This window comes from Vidua macroura, chromosome 10 (assembly GCF_024509145.1).
Source record: "Vidua macroura isolate BioBank_ID:100142 chromosome 10, ASM2450914v1, whole genome shotgun sequence".
NCBI classification, from domain to species: Eukaryota; Metazoa; Chordata; class Aves; order Passeriformes; family Viduidae; genus Vidua; species Vidua macroura.
Genome location: NC_071580.1, coordinates 8,967,868 through 8,984,318, shown reverse-complemented (window position 1 = coordinate 8,984,318; position 16,451 = coordinate 8,967,868). Strand labels below are relative to the sequence as shown.

General features: G+C 45.2%; 1 protein-coding gene across 11 annotated transcripts in view; it reads right to left on the bottom strand.

Annotated features, from left to right (window-relative positions):
• The window catches only part of ABCC5 (ATP binding cassette subfamily C member 5), a 70,715-nt gene extending 60,370 nt beyond the window's left edge, over positions 1-10,345 (bottom strand). For 6 of the 11 annotated variants that reach the window (XR_008438542.1, XM_053985909.1, XM_053985916.1 and 3 more), the window contains exons 1-3: positions 9,415-9,488; positions 8,794-8,860; positions 8,051-8,225 (exon numbers count right to left, since the gene is read on the bottom strand). Coding sequence is in view for 10 of the 11 variants with exons in the window: in XM_053985909.1 (XP_053841884.1) it covers positions 8,051-8,179 (129 nt within the window). In the remaining variant the exon portion in view is untranslated. The other 5 variants (XM_053985912.1, XM_053985910.1, XM_053985913.1 and 2 more) reach the window with 5 other exon arrangements.
• Between the last annotated feature and the right edge of the window lie 6,106 nt (positions 10,346-16,451).

The window sequence follows — 16,451 nt, the reverse complement described above, 5'->3', positions numbered from 1 at the left end:
AATTATATCATCACCAGTTCTGCTCAGTGCTTAAAGCATTTGCCATATTACAATTCCAGGATGAAGAGCAATGTAAAAATATTTAAGATTTCCTTAAAAGATCGGTGTTGCAAAACAAGATTAGTTATTAGCTTGTATGGGCTGGGGAAGGGAAGAAAAGAACCAACTGTCCCATTTAGCTTAAGCACAAGCAAAATAAAACAAGAGTCTAGGAAAATATTCTCTGGAATTGTAATTACATTCTTCTTCCCAGAAATTCCTCTGGGTCCAAGAATACTAAAAAGGAGTAAAGGGTATATACACTGCTTCTGCAGGTAGCACAGGCAACTCCTAAAGCATTGTTGTCCAGGCTGCAAGTCATCAAACCCCAGAGCATCTGGAAATTAAACAGGTTTGCAGGTCCAAACATTGTCAAGTCTGTAGCTGCTTGGTGAAGCAGCAAGTGCACTATAAACTTTATAGTCTACTAAGACAATTCTTTTCTCCTTTCACTGGATTTGATTGAGTACACAATCTATAAAAATATTAACGAGGGGGATTTGCAGCATTAGGCTCCCAGCCTTCTCTGTAGCTAGGATACTTTATAATACCCTGCCTGATTAAAACATGAGCCTATTTAAGACTAGTTTGGTGTATCATCCACCCATACCAGCTGTCTCCCTGATGCTGAGGCAACAAGGAGCAGGCACTGGGCTAGAGCAGAGACAGTGGGTGTCAGGAAGGAGACACTGATCCTTTAGGCACCTGCACACATTGATTGCAAAGTGCAGACAGCACAGCTGAATTCACAGAGCACCAAAGTGAGACCATCAGACAGTGTCAGATGCCTAGAAATTATGGTTACAATTTCCATAAAAGAACAGATCAAGAAGTCAGAGACTCCATTTTCTTCAACCTCCTGAAAAAAAGGGGTCTCTGCTCATGTCTCTGCTGCCTTCCCAGCTTCTGCTACCTGGAAGAACAGCTCTTCAGAGCACCAAACACATAATCAAATTCAGGAATAAGTACAGCTGTGCCATATTTCTCTTAAAAGATACCAATTAACTGTTCAGAAACATGCTCTGATTTATCACAACAGTTCAGAGATGGAAAAGCTTGAAATCTACTTTAACAGAGTTACATGTGACTTGATTACACCAGATCCGCTGTTACTTTTCTGGCCAGGATTAGCAGAAGTTGTATTAACACTGGAATCATGGTTTCAAAGCTAGCCTGAGTTTATGCATCCTCAGATTAAAGCAGAAGTTTCCCAATGCTTGGTACTGATATCAAGGCTCTGTAGCCAAACAAGGTCAGGGTATGTACATCTGGTAAGCCTGAGTATTTTAGTATTTTATATTGAGCACTTTCACTTGAGGCACAGGAGGTCCTTAGTGAAGACAGGTATATCAGCTTCTTACAGGAATATTTCTTATTTTATCTTGCCCTTGAACTCTGGCCAGCATCAGCTTTGAGGTGAGATGTTCTCAACTCTTTCCTAGCAAATCCATTTATTCCTGCAATCCAAGAAGTACAGAGTTTGGCATAAAGTGTTTATTTTGGGATTTTGCAACTGTAGCTGCTATGAATGCACCTGATAAGCAGCTGTGCATGTGCTTAGGCTTGTGGTATCCATGAATCCCTGTCTTTTGTTTTGCATTAAAACCAGTATTCATGATCTTTTAAGCAAAGGTTCTAGGATTCATTCAAAACTAAGGCTGTACATTGATCATCCAGCACTGGAGCTACATAGCTCATGCACAGTAACAGCAGACTCCTATAAAATTGGAAATACCTAGATTTAGAATTGACACCCTCGACATCTCTGCCTACAAAGATGGGAAACACAACTCCTCAATAAGCAGATCAACCTAGCACAGCACAGGCTGAGAATTTGGCTCCTGCCCTGCTCAGGTAAGCTCTGCTCTCCTGAACCACCCCAACACCGTGCCATATGCTGGTGTTCTTCAATAACAATCTTTATTCAGACCATGCCTAATCCAGGTCACAAGAGAAGCTACACAGGTGAATTTTGTACAACACTTGGAGTATCCAGGGAGGCTTTGACCTTAAACTCCTATTGAGTGGAATCACCAACGAGTGACAGCAGAAGCCTTGACACCACAGCATTTATCAAGCCTAATACAACAATCTTGTATTGAACTCACCTTCCTGCACCAACACATGTTTCCAAAAGCAAACAGTAAACTAGGAAACTGAAACTACACATCTCAGGGCTCTAAACATGTTGGCTTTGAAATTCATTAACCTTCATCCTCAAAAACAACTGAAATACAGATTTTGTTTGTGGAACAGCTTGTTTGCCATCTGCACAACTGACTGACTATTTCTTATCACTAGGATACAAATTTTCAAAAACTAATAACCATCTCAGTGTCCCAAGATATCAGAACCCCCTGCATATATGTGAGGTTTAAGTTGCTTGAAGCTAAGTTCACCAATAGTTTGGGATAGATGCATTAAATATTTCTGGAAATGCTTATAGCTGTACACTGAGTTTCTGAAAGAGCCATAGAGCAGAGTGTCTGCAGCACTAATATAGAACACCAAAATGGAAAAGATACTGCACGATTTCCTTCACTGATAGCTAATCTACTCCTTATACGCTTCTGGTCATGAGCAGGCTGATTTAGAAATCTGCTCTGAACAAAGGAACAGCAACCCACAGTAGCCAAAAACAATACCAGCATGTGGTCAGAGCTGAGGTTTTATAATGTGGCTAAGACTTAGAAAGAAGATGGCTGTGCACTAAGGAAGGCAGTCAGGTTCCAATGGAAACTGTGATTTATCCAGAATATTGATGCTCCTCTAGAAAATGTCTCTGCCCAGTCACAGACCTCACCTTTTTGTTCCTCTTGTTAAGGGGAAAGCTTCCCTGATATCATAAATCCCCCTCCAAGTGTCCGATAATATTTCAGATTTGATACACGACTGTCTGTGGATATGCTCCTCTCTCAGATAGTGATATGTACATGTAGGCATGAAGGACAAGGTAGAGATACCCCTTCTTTGGTGTAGTTAGAGGGTCATCCTAAAGCATACACCAACAAAGAATTCTAGGATCTCCTATCAAGTGATCCTTGATTCTGTGTTTACTGTGCGACTGCTTTACTAGCAGAGGTTCAATGGTAAAACAACTTAACAAAACATGATTATAACCAATATATTCAGTTCTTTGGGGATATCATGGAATTAATGCATCTTTAGAAAGCACCATAAATGTTTGCTTCTGCACCTAGTCTAATTGTGTTCAAAGTTCTCAAAGATAATAGAACTGCTGCAAAAAAACAGATTTTAAAATGTTGTTTTCATTTGACTTGAAAAAGTAAAAAACTGTTTGGAAAAGTGCAGACACATCCAGCAGCTTCAGCTACAAGTAACAGTTTACAGTTAAGATGTCTAGGACTGCTCTAAGCATGGAGTGCACTGGCAGAAGTACCCAGCTACACTCACACCCCTATTTTTAACCTGTTGTTCAGTTGACTCAGACACTCAGATGTTTCAGAGAGGTTGAGGCAGAATTGATCTATTTAAATACTCAGTGATAAATCACTTCAAAGCTATCAGTGCCTGAAGGATTTATATCCATTCCAGCAAGTTCTGACCACATTCCCTGCTGTCTTGGGCAAAAGATGTCAGAAACAAACCTGAAAAACAAGAGATCAAGGTAAGGACAGGAATATTAGTAGGACTTCTGATAGCTAAAGTTAGCAACACATTTCCTGCATGTTTGAAGTGATCTCTACAGTTCCCCTGGCTGGTGCCTTGAAATGCAGCAATTTGCACTTGAGATTCACCACAGATGCAGTCATTATCCTTCAGCAGCAAGAACTTAATCCTGAACAGTACATTCCAGCCAGAACCAGCTACAGCTTGGAGTACAATTTGTAAATAAGTGCTGCAGCATCATTAACATGGGAAGTTAAATTCCAAGAATTGAGTTCTCATAAGCTTTGTATATTGTAGAAGCAGCTTGTTCTCATATCCTCCTCTATTGTAAATGTAATGTGGTAGGAAAGCAAAATTCATTGCCTGCTATTCCATCAAATAAACACAAAATCTACATTTGAGACAAACCAATTCCAAAAGCATTTCAAAAATAAATTATTTCTCTTCCTCATCTGTCATTTTATAGCATATTTCATAGACAGTGGGGTCTGTTCTCCCCAGGATACACGGCTTTTGTTTGTAAACCACAAACAATTACTCCAGCTGCAAGTTGAAGGGCACAGGCACATTCTGACAACAGAAAGTCCTAAAGGTGTAAGTACAAATCAACATTTCAAAACATCCCTTAATTATTACTCACTGGTCATGTAAGAGCTTTTACAGATGAAGACCACTCACTGTAGTGCTAGGCAGCAAGTGCACCTACAAGTTCTCCAGCAGAGGCATGTACCCACACACAATAAGCCCAGTGAGTACAGTACTACGCAGTGAGAACATGTAGTTAAGACTCTGTTTCATAAGCTACATTAAGGTTTCCAAAGACTTAAAAATCAATTATTATCAGAACACACTGCAGACACTTATTCATGAGGTGAATATATGTATTCACAAGCTGAATAAATTTTTTCTTGAATTTTAGTTGCAAAGTGCCTATTTCCAAGGTCCATATTTCTATAGCAACATTCCCATTAAGTACCAGGAAATGTTGGATTAGACCTACTTATATTGCAGAATTATTTCAATTATGATTCCAGGAAGCCTATTTGAAAAGCTCCTGTCTTTCAGAGATGTGATCTTTCAAGCTGTGACCAAGCAGCATTTAAGCTTCCAAGGAAAGAATTGCAAGTTCTTTTTCACTATTGTCATGAACACACTTGTGGTAGTTTGAAACAGCATCCTTTCAGCAGGAAACAAACACAAGAATGGAGGTTTCAGGACAGAAAATGGAAAGCTGAATATAACCTTTATGCAATGCAAAGAAGAGACATACAAAAAAGCTCTGGGACCATGGCTCAGTAGTAAAACAGGTCTTTCACCTATAAAGATCATGATCAGAAAATCAACTAGACTTGTCTGCTTCAAGTTCAGAAGGATGCAGAAAACACAGCAATATAGGCAACAAAACCCCCAATGAGTCATATTATTGATCAGCCAAATGTTCTTGTAGCCCTGCCAGCAGTAGTCCTCACCAGTTGCCATGAACCAGTGGCCCTTGACTACTGTCCCCAGAGTATAGAGGATTCTACCTCACCCTATAAGGGTGCACCATGTTAGCAGAAGTCTACCTCGTGCAGTGAAAGTCTGCTGCAAAACAGCCTTAAATTTGCATTCCACAAAGATCTGAAGTTAGTGGTAAAGTAACAGCCTACATCTGCTTGCAGCTTGTTCCTGGCAATACAGATCATGCTTACAGCTAAGTCATTTTCTGGTCCATCTAATTCAAATCCTGAGCCAGATTTTCTACAAGAAATTGGAGAGTCACAACAACTCTGCTGATGGTACACTGGACTCGGTTGTCCAAGTGACAGAGTTCCACTACAGCTTATCCCTCTATCTGAACTGCTGTGGTCCTACCCTTTCTCATCACATCAGCCCTCCCTTGCATTCTGTCACCAGCTGTGCCAAGTCAATTTAGGCATCTAACCCAATCCAGGTTCCATAAAAGATACAGTAGCAAAGGACAGAATTCCTTCTTTTCCCTTGAAACACCATTTTCTTCAATTTCTTCACAGCTTCTACCATTTTCTTATGTGCAGAGGGGAAGTGCTTAACCAAACAAAGTTCAGCCTTATGAAAGGGAAGTCTTTGCTCCTCCCTAAGCCAAGTACACTGCTGAAACCAGAGCTTGTTTCAACTAGAAAGGGAAAAACTTGGTACACAAACATGAATGCCTAACTTAGATAAGGTGTTATGAATACTGCTCCTTTTACTTAACCTTAGTATTCTGCAAGCAAGCAGGATTTAATCTCACTGACATGTAGCAACAAATTCAGAGCAGTTTGTGTCTGTGGACTATATACACCCGAGCTGCAAGGCTAGCCAAACAAAAATGGTACCAATGTCTGAGTTAGAAATTAACACAACCTTGGCATTCTGAACAAGATAACTACCAAGTAAAGTGGGCATCCTATCAGAACCAGAAGACTCCATTAGCAAAACAAGTTCATTCTTCTACTCAAAGAGAACAAACAAGATAAAGTTCAATGTATGAACTTGGGTAAAGCCTTCTCTTACATCAGTAATCACAAGTTTACAGAACTCCTGTTTTGCAATCAATTCTCTGTGTGTACTACCCTGTAGTCATAGGCAGCATATCAAATGGTAGGGGTAGAAGGGTAAAAAAGGCCAGCAACAGAGTTAAGCTGACCTGAAGCGGCCTCAGAGTTAGAGATTTTTATGCCAGGCTGTACAGACATGCAGGATTTGGCTTATTTTTTCTTTTGTGGAGATTGAAAGTAAGTAAAAAAAAAAAAGAAAAGTACCCACAAATATGCAGGTTTCATGATTTCATTTAATTAAAAGTTTACAGGTAAGATAAGGATTGTTTCCTTTAAAAGTTAAACCCTGATTAGATGATGCAGACCAAAAGGGAGAGATAACATGCAACGATTACTACTGAACTCCACTGCCACTGGTCAGGAAACAGAGCTGCCCACCAATGGCATCACTGTTGTCACCAGTAATTTGACAGAGCAGATTTGCTACTGGACAGGGTAGGGTCGGTGGCAAGCCCATGACATCAACATCATAAAAGCCGTTAAAAATCCGCACCGTGACTCCGAGCGCTCTCGGTTCTGCATCAGTGCCTGCTCTAATGCAATCAGACACCACCTTGCTGGAACACCGTCAGCAGCACTGTGCTGAGTCATAGAGCCTGTGGGGACACTGGAGCTGCAGGGCCTGCACTCAGCTGCTGCAGAGCTGAGCTCTCCAATCCCAAAACTCAGCAGTGCAGCACTGGGAAACCCTCAAATCCACTGAAACAAGGGAAGCTGAAATACACAGTATCTCAGCATCTACTATAACACAGCAAAGATTAAGCCTTTTTAGAGGTCTTCACAATTCCTTCATACAAATACATCAAGTTCCCTTATTTCCAACCCTCTCACATGCAATCTATGTGGAATGACCAGCAGCACATCTGCAAGGAACTCATCATTGCAAAAATCAGACAGAAGCACTATTAACTTTGTCTTCAGAAAAAATCTATAGTGTGTATACATATATACACATATATATACATATATATATATCATTCCTTGAAGTATTTCAGAAAAGGTCAAGAACAGGCTATGCAAGAAAATATTAGCTGCTCTGAATGCTAGCACTGGAATATCTTTAACCTTCTTCAGCTGGCAGGGGTTATTAGTTTCTGACCATATCTTTCACCAGCGTGGGTGTTTCCATTTCTCTGAGCCTTTTTTTTCCTTATAGCACTTGGTAGTATATGCACTCTTCCCAGTGAAAACAACCTCTAAAAATTAGAAGTGCTGAACAACAACAGGCTAGCTCTAAGCCAGTGGTCTTATTTCAAGACCCAGCTCTCAAAATAAACTAGAATTATGATGGTACCTCACCATGTTAAATACACAGATACTCAAGAAAGTGTTCAATAATAATTACTTTCATCTGAGGGAAAAAGTAAAGTCATGCTACTAGAGCAAGCTAGACATCTGTTTTAGAAAATTAATCCTTGAAACAACCATGGCATGATTAAGATTTTTGTCAGCTGCCAGCACTGAATGGTGTATGATTTGTGCCGAGTGCTCCACTGCTCTTGCTTGGTTGTAATGATTCTCTAATACACAAAGGTTTAAAAAATTTCCTTGATTCACATCAATAGCTGAATACTAGAAAAAAGTTTTGTTCAAGTTTTGTTACTGAAAGCCACATTTAAAAGTGAAAAATGCTTAATAGGTGCTGAGACCTGTTATCAAAATAGCTACAGCACCCCTTGGAATGACCTCTTCCACATGATAGGCTATACTCTTATTGCCCTTCAATGCAGCAAATCTATATAGAGCTGGCACAGCAAAAAAGCTGCTGCATGCAATTTAATAAGCAAAAAGACTGCAAAATAAACTATGAAAAAGAAACTGACCTTAAGTTTAGAATGCTGAAAATTAGACTCTTCCTGCTCTTCATGCTGCACCGAGTCAGCTCTCTCCCTCACACTTCTATACCCAGGACTGGGTATAATGTACTCTTTTCCTATGTCGATGTCTTTCATCTTCTGTAAACGCCAGGGTTTACACGTGTATTTTCACCTCAAGTATCTGAAAAATAATTAAATTCCCCTTCATTATGTACCATGCCCAATACATCACTTTCTTTTAGCCACCTATTTTTAAAGTTAATTTTCAAAATCAATAAGCAATTGCAAATGAGTTCTATTACAACAAGGGCTGTAATAACATGGCTTTCAAAGTCCACACAAGACTAACTTCTCATGAACTAGTTTAAACATACCCTGAGGTAATCAAATAGTACAATGATCCTCAATGCACTAGAGTGCTGTCATAGTTCCTCCCTTAGATCTCTGAAATACAATTATGCAATCTGACAGATTGAAGTAATAGCTACAGCATTTAGTCAAAACCCTGAGAAACTTGACTAGGAAGACCAAATCCCCAAAATCTCTTGTAAAGAGTCTGAAATTGCATATATCCAATAATTTATCAGCACAAAGTTTTGCAAAACCAACCTCTCTGGAGAGATCGCTTGATAAAATTAGTCAGTAGAAACACTCTGGAGAAAACTACGTCCCTTCTCTATAGCATTGCTCACTTACTCCATAGGCTTGAGCAATATTTAAGTGCAGACATGCACAGGAATGAGTCACACCTTCAGTGCTGCAGGTTTCCACTCAGTCTATCAAACTGCACTGAAAGGTCAGAAGGAGAACCAGAGTCTGGAAGACAAAAATCACTCCCCTCTGTAAGACTCTGTTTTTTATAACCCAGTTTTATCGCGTTCTGCCACCCGCCTGCAACTAAGGCGATGGGAGACGCCTGGTTGCGCTACGCTGGTCAGACTGCACCAGCGGCTCTGCCGGGGTGCGCGGGGCTGCCACGGCTCCGCTGCTGCAGCATCGCCGCCGAGGGCACCGCGGGGCTGGGGATGCGGCACCCGCGGGCTCCGCGCCCCTCCCGCGGCGGGGATGCGGGACAGCCCCCCCGGCCGGACACCCTCAGCAGCCCGGCGGGAGCATCCCCTCCGCTCTTCCCCGGCCTCCCCGTGTCTCTGCCGCACTGCCGTAATCGCGGGAGCCGCCCCGCCCAGGGACAGGTGCCCCGGCTGCAGCCGAGGCGGGACAGAGCGCGGCGGGAGAGGGCACCGCGCAGCCCCTTCACCGGGGGCGAGGTGAGGGGGCTGCTCGGCCGGGCTCCTGACAGGAGAGGGGACAGCAAAGCCGCCGCCTCACCACACCAAGGCCCGCCCGTGCCCGGCACCAGCCGCACTCACCTCCGCCCGCCGACGGCCCCGCCGCAGCTTCTCCGCTCCGCGGCCGCGAACCCAAACAACGCCGCTTATAGCGGTTCCGGCGTCCCCACTGCGCCTGCGGGCGGGCGCTGCGGCGGCCGCTCCTTCCTGGTGCCCCACGGGAGATGTAGTCCGCTCCTAGACCTGGGCGCTCATTGACTGCTGACAATGAACTACATTTCCCTCAAGGCCCCGCGCGGGCCAGCTCCGTTTGGCCGCGCCCCCCGTTCCGCCGCGCCCCGCCCAGCCCCGTCCCGCCGCCGCTGCCGCAGCGTGGGGGGTCTGGAACGTTCCCCGCCCGCCGGGGCACCGCACCTCTCCGCTCCTCACCGCTCGGGAGGGCGGCAGCGCAATGCAATGCAATGCAGTGCAGTGCAACGCAGAACCGTGCTGAGCCGTGCCGTACCGGGCGGTACAGTGCAGTGCGGGAAGGACGGGTCCTTCCACCGAGCCAGTGCCGGTGGGAAGAATTGGGGTCCGCTCTGTTCGGACACCGCAGGCAGAGCCGAAGGGCTGTCTCGGTGCTGGGCTCGGTGCTGGAGAGGGCGAGGGGTGTCTCGGCTCTCTCCCGGCAGCGGGGGCTGCCGCAGGGCGCTGCCCGGTTTGCAGAGGCGGAGCGGCGGCCGGTGTGGCGGACAGAGCGGACAGCCGCGGCCTCGGTGTCCGCCCCTCCCGGCCGGCCCGCGGCTCGCAGCAGCCTGTCACTCGCTGCCGGTTATCTACAGCCCCTCGGCCGGGGAAAGTGCGACGTGCCCTTATCTGGGGCTTAACCTTGGCTGGGGCCGCGGTCAGTACCGGCTCCTGTTGCCCCGGCAGCCTCTGCCGCAGGCCTGCGACGCGCTTCCCAAGGAACCGGGCATGATTCCCCTGCCAAGCCCCAGCTGTGCCCTTCCAGCTCCCTCAGACCACCTAAAGGGACGGGGAACTTGTCCCAGGGCTTTCACAGCCAAGCTTTGCCGGCTGAAAAGGATGGAAGCTGCGGCTGTGTGTCCCTGTGTGGTGGTGGCTGAGGGCCAGCGATCCTGCTTCCCCAAAAGAGTGTGACACAGGGTGTCCAGCCCCCGCCTCAGGGGAGTCAGTGAAGGAGATGGACACAGCTGCGTTTCCTCTCACAAAGGGCTGTAAATATCCTTAACAAACCCTGAGCTGTAGCTTCTCCCCTGCTGCGTTTAAATACCCTGTCCTCAGCTGACATCCTCCTTCCACCAGCCAGATTTGGCTGATGTCTCATTTAAGTGGTTTATGTAACGAGTGCCTGTTTGCACCGCAGTCCTTGCTCTCCTGTCAGGAATCTTTGTGAGAGTCAGTTTGATAGAAATGCTGAAATGAACTCAGGTAAACAAGGGAGACGGGAATCTGGAAATAAAAGTGGACCAGAATATTCCCCCCAAGCCAGAGGTAAAGGTAAAAGGTGTCACCATGCAAGTAACAAGGACACCCTTAAGGTACCAGAGAATCCCTGTAGAGCTCCCTGACACACATGGTCACACATCCTGCAGATCTCTGACTCTATTTCTGGAAAAAATGAGAATCAGCTCTACTGCAGGTGCTCTTAACATTTTGGGACAGGGGAACTGACAGACAGACATACCTTGCCCAGATACAGGAGCCAAGAACAAATGTAACTGCTGCATTTTTCTGCAATCTCTTCCCCAGACAGGGGAATAATGCACAATCACAATCATGCAGTTTCAGACTGGACTGGCATTTTGTTGGGGAAGACACTCAAGGTGCACTTCATACTTTATAAATGCTATGTCCCAGCAAAATGTGGATTTTAGGACAGAAGCCAGGAGGCAATTTACAGCAAATCCTTGAACAGTCATTAAACTGACCTTTGTTTGCACCAAACACTCTACGTAGAGTGGGGTTTTTTTTGTTTTGTTTTGTTTTTTTACCCATTTCTCTAAGGGGTAAGTAGATGTCCAGATACTGAGCTGTGTAGTTAAACAGCATAAACGGAAAGGACAAAGAATGAATAATGGGGAAAATTAGACTGTGTTAAAGCTTCAAGGTGATTCACTGGTATTTTCGGGTGTTGACCTGAAATTGTTCTGAGTGTGAGCATGTCTTTGGGCCCTAGGCTGTGGAGGCAAACAGAGCTGATTTTTGGAGGTGGCTGGCTGTTTTTTGAGCTGCTGACATGTTGAAGCCCAAAGGCTCTGCATCACATGCCTGGAAAGGAAGAAGAATATAAACCTCCATCATGCCAAAGTCATTACAAAATGAGTTCAGAAAGATGAGCAGAGGCTGTTGTTTAAGCCAAGGGAGCCAGAGCCCTGCCTACACTTGTCCTGTCCCCTATTTCTCCAGTGCTGGAGAGTAAAAGGGAGGACATGAGTGCTAGTAGAAGGCTGCTGGTAAGTAATGATGTGTACACTCTACTCAGATTAGCTCTGGGCAATGGGCTGGCAGCAGCATCAGGAGTATATTCACACCTGTGGTCCTACGAGTACATTCTCCCTGAGTGCAGCAGTGGGATGAAATGCTTAAGTAGGCATAACCCACTTCTTAGTGTGTCACAAGTCTCCTCCAGTGTTTGTTCTGAAGGCTATAAATGTACTGGTGCTACCAGCCAGAGGAGTTACATCTTTAGCTCCAGTGGCAGCAGCTAGTGCTTTTAGCGCTGCGAGTCCTGGATTCATCCCTGAGGATGTTACATAAACAAGGCCTGTACAGTATTAAAACTTACCCTGATTCAAGATCTGGGATTTGCTGTAATCAGACCTGACTGCAAAAGAAAAACAGAGCCAGGCCAAAGAGCCAGCAACATCTTCAAAGCCAAGGCCTGCAGACCAGGGCAAGTAGGCAACACCTGACAATTAGTTTTCTTAGAGGTGTCCAGGAGATGCTCCCCTCCACTCCAAAACAACCACCAGCAACAAACCTAAAGCAATGCTTGAAACAAACTGATTTGAGCCATTGGAGCAGAAAATGGAGCATCTCCAGATTGATCAGGAAAACCAAGGTTCAGTTTATGGGAGTGTTGGTCTTTGTTCATCTGTCTCTCCTATTACATCTTCCCTGTAAGACCTGAGGACCTGCATCTGCCTTTTGGGGAACTGGAGCAGGTACTGTCCAGGTGAATAAACTGAGCTGAACCCTGGATGAAAACAGTCTTCTCAGGACATCTGAGCTTGAGAAGCATGGCTGCACTCAGTGCTCAGTGTTTGGGTTAATATCATTGCAATTGAGACCAGCCATGCAAAACCCTGTTACACACAGGACTAGGAGGCAGAGAGTTTCTTATGTGCTGAAGGGATGCAAATGCCTGGTGAGCCCAGAAGACTCTGGCTGCAAAGGCTGGATGAGTGACTAATGGGATGGTGCAGTCAGTGTTTTACTACTGGTAAAATATTGCAATGAGGCACTGAGATAAGCAGCTTTTCTCTGCGCTGAAAGAAAAGCTGTTCCCCAAAGAAGCAGCACGATGTGATTGGACTGATGTCCGTGGAATTATGGAGAGTACCAGGAGGGTTGACAGGAGTGGAGAACTGTCATGCCAGACCTGCCACCCACACACTGCTTCCTTTCAGGTCTGTGGGCTCTGTGAGCTGTCTGGGGAACACAATATGCTTTGGTCAGTGTGGATGGTCCTTGAGGAGGTGTCTTTGACACAAATCTGGAGACTGGGAAGACCAATTCTTCCTCCTCTCCCAAAACCCCTTTCCTATGTACCTCATACACAGAGGACATCATCTTCTTATCCTTCCCCACTGGGCTGCTTGGTCCAGAGTGCTGACACTTGCATTTTCAGCATGAGTTTCCTGAGTGTGTCCCTCCTGATGAGCGTGCTGACAGTTGGTATGCTTGCTAGTGTTTTTCTACTCACTTGCTGATCAGAGCTCTTACCCATGAAGTGCAGAACTCACAGATTAATTGGACTGCTCAAGTAGAAGTCCCATGACCAAATTTAGCCTGTAGCACTGCAAACTGTAACAAGCCCAGAAATAGGGAAGTCTGAAGAGACTGCATTATAAGCTTGTTCATGATTCTCTATCCCTGTGCAGTGGCCAATCTTTTATTGTCCATTATGTCCAAGTCTCTCTCCCACACACAGCCTGTTCAGGGCTTTGAGCTCCCAGAGCAGTCTGAAAAATTGCCCATTGCACTGCAACTACTTCATGTCACTCTTCTGGAAAGTAATAACTTAGCCTCAGCTGGTCCACATGAGCCACCAATCCATGTGGGCAGCTTGGCAGATTGAAACAAGCTGCTCACATAGGTAGGTATATGTTGCCAACAACTGGAGGGCAAAGAGACATTGCTATTCATTTTCCTTTGTATCTTGTATCCACTTTCACAGTTCCAGAGGAAAGAAAATTTTTGTAGCAAAAGCATCAGCAAGATCACTGAGGGTAGTCATTCTTAATCCATCATACTTAGGCTACAGAGTTAACATCCTGTTGTGGAGACAGGGAGGGGGGCAGAAGTCAACGTGGTACTTGTAGCAGGGCTGTCACAGACTGCTGTGGCTTGCTCAATCATTCCCCTCTTCAATCTCACTAGAAAATAAACAGTTTGGGGACATCAGTGGGCTGGGTTTGTCACATGAAAACCACAGTCCAGTTTCCTGCAAACAATGACGTTAATAATCATCAATAACATTGCACAATAGGTCATTACTGTTACATCAAGAATTGGGTACGATTGCTTTTAATTCAAGTAAAGTTATGGTATCTAATGAATCTGCTCATGGCTTGCAATTGAAGAACTAGAGGCACAAATACTCCCTGCACATATTTAGTGCTGCTAGCATCAGAGTCTTCCTAAATATCCTCTGCACTGGTCTGGAGAGGGTCATGAGTGTTGCCCTCCAAGCTGTCTGTAGCAACACCTGGATAGACACAACTGTCCATGCTGTGCCAGGCATGTCCTTGTCTGCTGGACATGGGTACTTGTCCACAAGAGTATGCACACACCAACCATACACAATTCATGCCTACCTGGTTCCATCCAAACACACAGCATGGGGCTGAAAACCTCCCTACGTGGATGTGGTACCAAAACCTTTCCCCCATCCCAGTCACAGCTGCACAGAGAGAGGTTAGCACGCTTGCAGCACTAAAGACCCAGTGCCATGATACAAACATTTCCTGGAACTCAGCGTTTTTCATGTGACTGCTCTGATTGTCAGGGCATGTGAGGCACAGGACCTTGTGGGATGCTCAAGAACTAATCAACACCATAGGCATCCCTCACTTCACAGAATGGGCACTCTCTGTGCTCTCACTTTTTCATTACTGCAGTTTCATTGTGCTTACAGCACTGCAAATGACTCATCCAGGCATTCAAATTCATGTGCTTTCTGTTGGTTCAGTGCTGAACAATCTGTGTTGCTGATCAGAAACTGTTGAGAGTGAGGGCCAGCTCACACAGCACAGTGGAGAGACGTTGTCTCCCCACCCTTTCCCCAGAAAAATACTCAAGAGGGATATGATGTATTTGGAACTAGAGAAAACAGGAATCTTTCTCTTTCCTCCTGACCTGTTATAGCAGAAAGAGTTAATTAATATCTTAATATACCTGTGCATTTGGCTTTCCTGGAAACAAACTGTACTTGCTTGATGTTTGTGCAAAGCTGTTGGTAGTGTGGGCGTTTGCATTGTGATTATGTTTCAGAGGATGAGGCTCCTAAGCTGATCCAGGCAGAGATACCACTCCAGGCTACAGCAGTACCACCCATCGCCTTCCCGTCAGTTCCTGTGGGAGGATGAACCTTCCAAGCCAAGCTAATGGTGTTTTACTCTTGTTCTCAGTAGCTTCTACAAATAGCCATGCTTTTGCAACAAATACCTCTTGGTGTTATTTTTCTTTTTTCAGTTTTTGATTATCCTGCCCTCTTTCTGCAGCATTTATGCTTGTGAAAGTGCAGAAGTAAAAGGTGCAATGCTGTGCTGTATCACACGGATTAAATTTGTTTCTAATTCATCATTCGGGTCGGGAGGAGAAAGCACTGAAAAAGTATCTTATTTCATATGCTACTTTCTTTGAGTTTTCGGAGAGTGGGATACAAATAAAACCTTTCCAATACAATTAGCAGCAACTTACTCAGAACTGGTTTTTCTTACAGGGAAAAGCAAGAAGGTTTCAAAGCTGTTGCAATGTTTGAAGTGTAATCCAGTGCAGAAAACCAGTTCAAGGCAGTTCATACCTGGATTGATTGTTTGATTTTTCTTCTATAAACCTGATAATTCAAAGGACAAGATCAATTCAAGGGCAAAGCACTGCCCAGGGACCAGAAGCCGGTGTAGACCTCCACGGGTAGCAAGTTTCGTGATTCCAACGCCTCACACCACACCCACGGCTAATGAGTAATCGATAGAAGCCAGCAGCACAGGTCAGGCTGGAGCCTGCCTGCTCTCACTGGCACAGCAGGCTGTGTTGTATGGCTGGTTATTTGATGAAATTAGTGGAAAGGACAAACAGTGCTGTGATGAAAAAGCTGGAGATGTGTCTGGATGAGCCAACAGGCTGGGGTGCATTCTAACTATACCACTCTGGCCTTGGGAGTTGGGTCCTTTCAGGTGGACCTCTGGTTCATTTCCCATACTCTGCAGATGTGCAGCAGTGGCTTTGGTTAGCCTGAGGCACGCAAGGAAAAACTCCTCTAACCCCTCTCCAAAAGCAGTCCAGGACTGTCCCCAAGCCAGGGCATGGACAAAGGAAATGGCCACATCAGAGTGTTATGTTCAGTTCAGTTTGCTTTTCTGAAACAGTTTTCGGGTTGGCCAAGCAGCCATGGCTAGGGCCATACGTAGGCTGTGGCAGGGGGAACTGGTTTAAACAGCACAAAACCCGGAGCTGGTGGCCAGAGCATGCTACAGCACGACCTTCCTTCTGGCTCCCAGGGGCATGGTCACACCCTGCTGCCAGGGCAAAGCACCCTCTGTCCACTCCTCGCCTGCCTCCGTGAAAACAAAGCTGTGGGTCCACTGAGGTGAAAGTGTCACTGCTTCCAGCTGCATGGAAACAGCAGAGCCAGGCACAGCAGCAAGGTCACTTGGCTGGCCGGTATT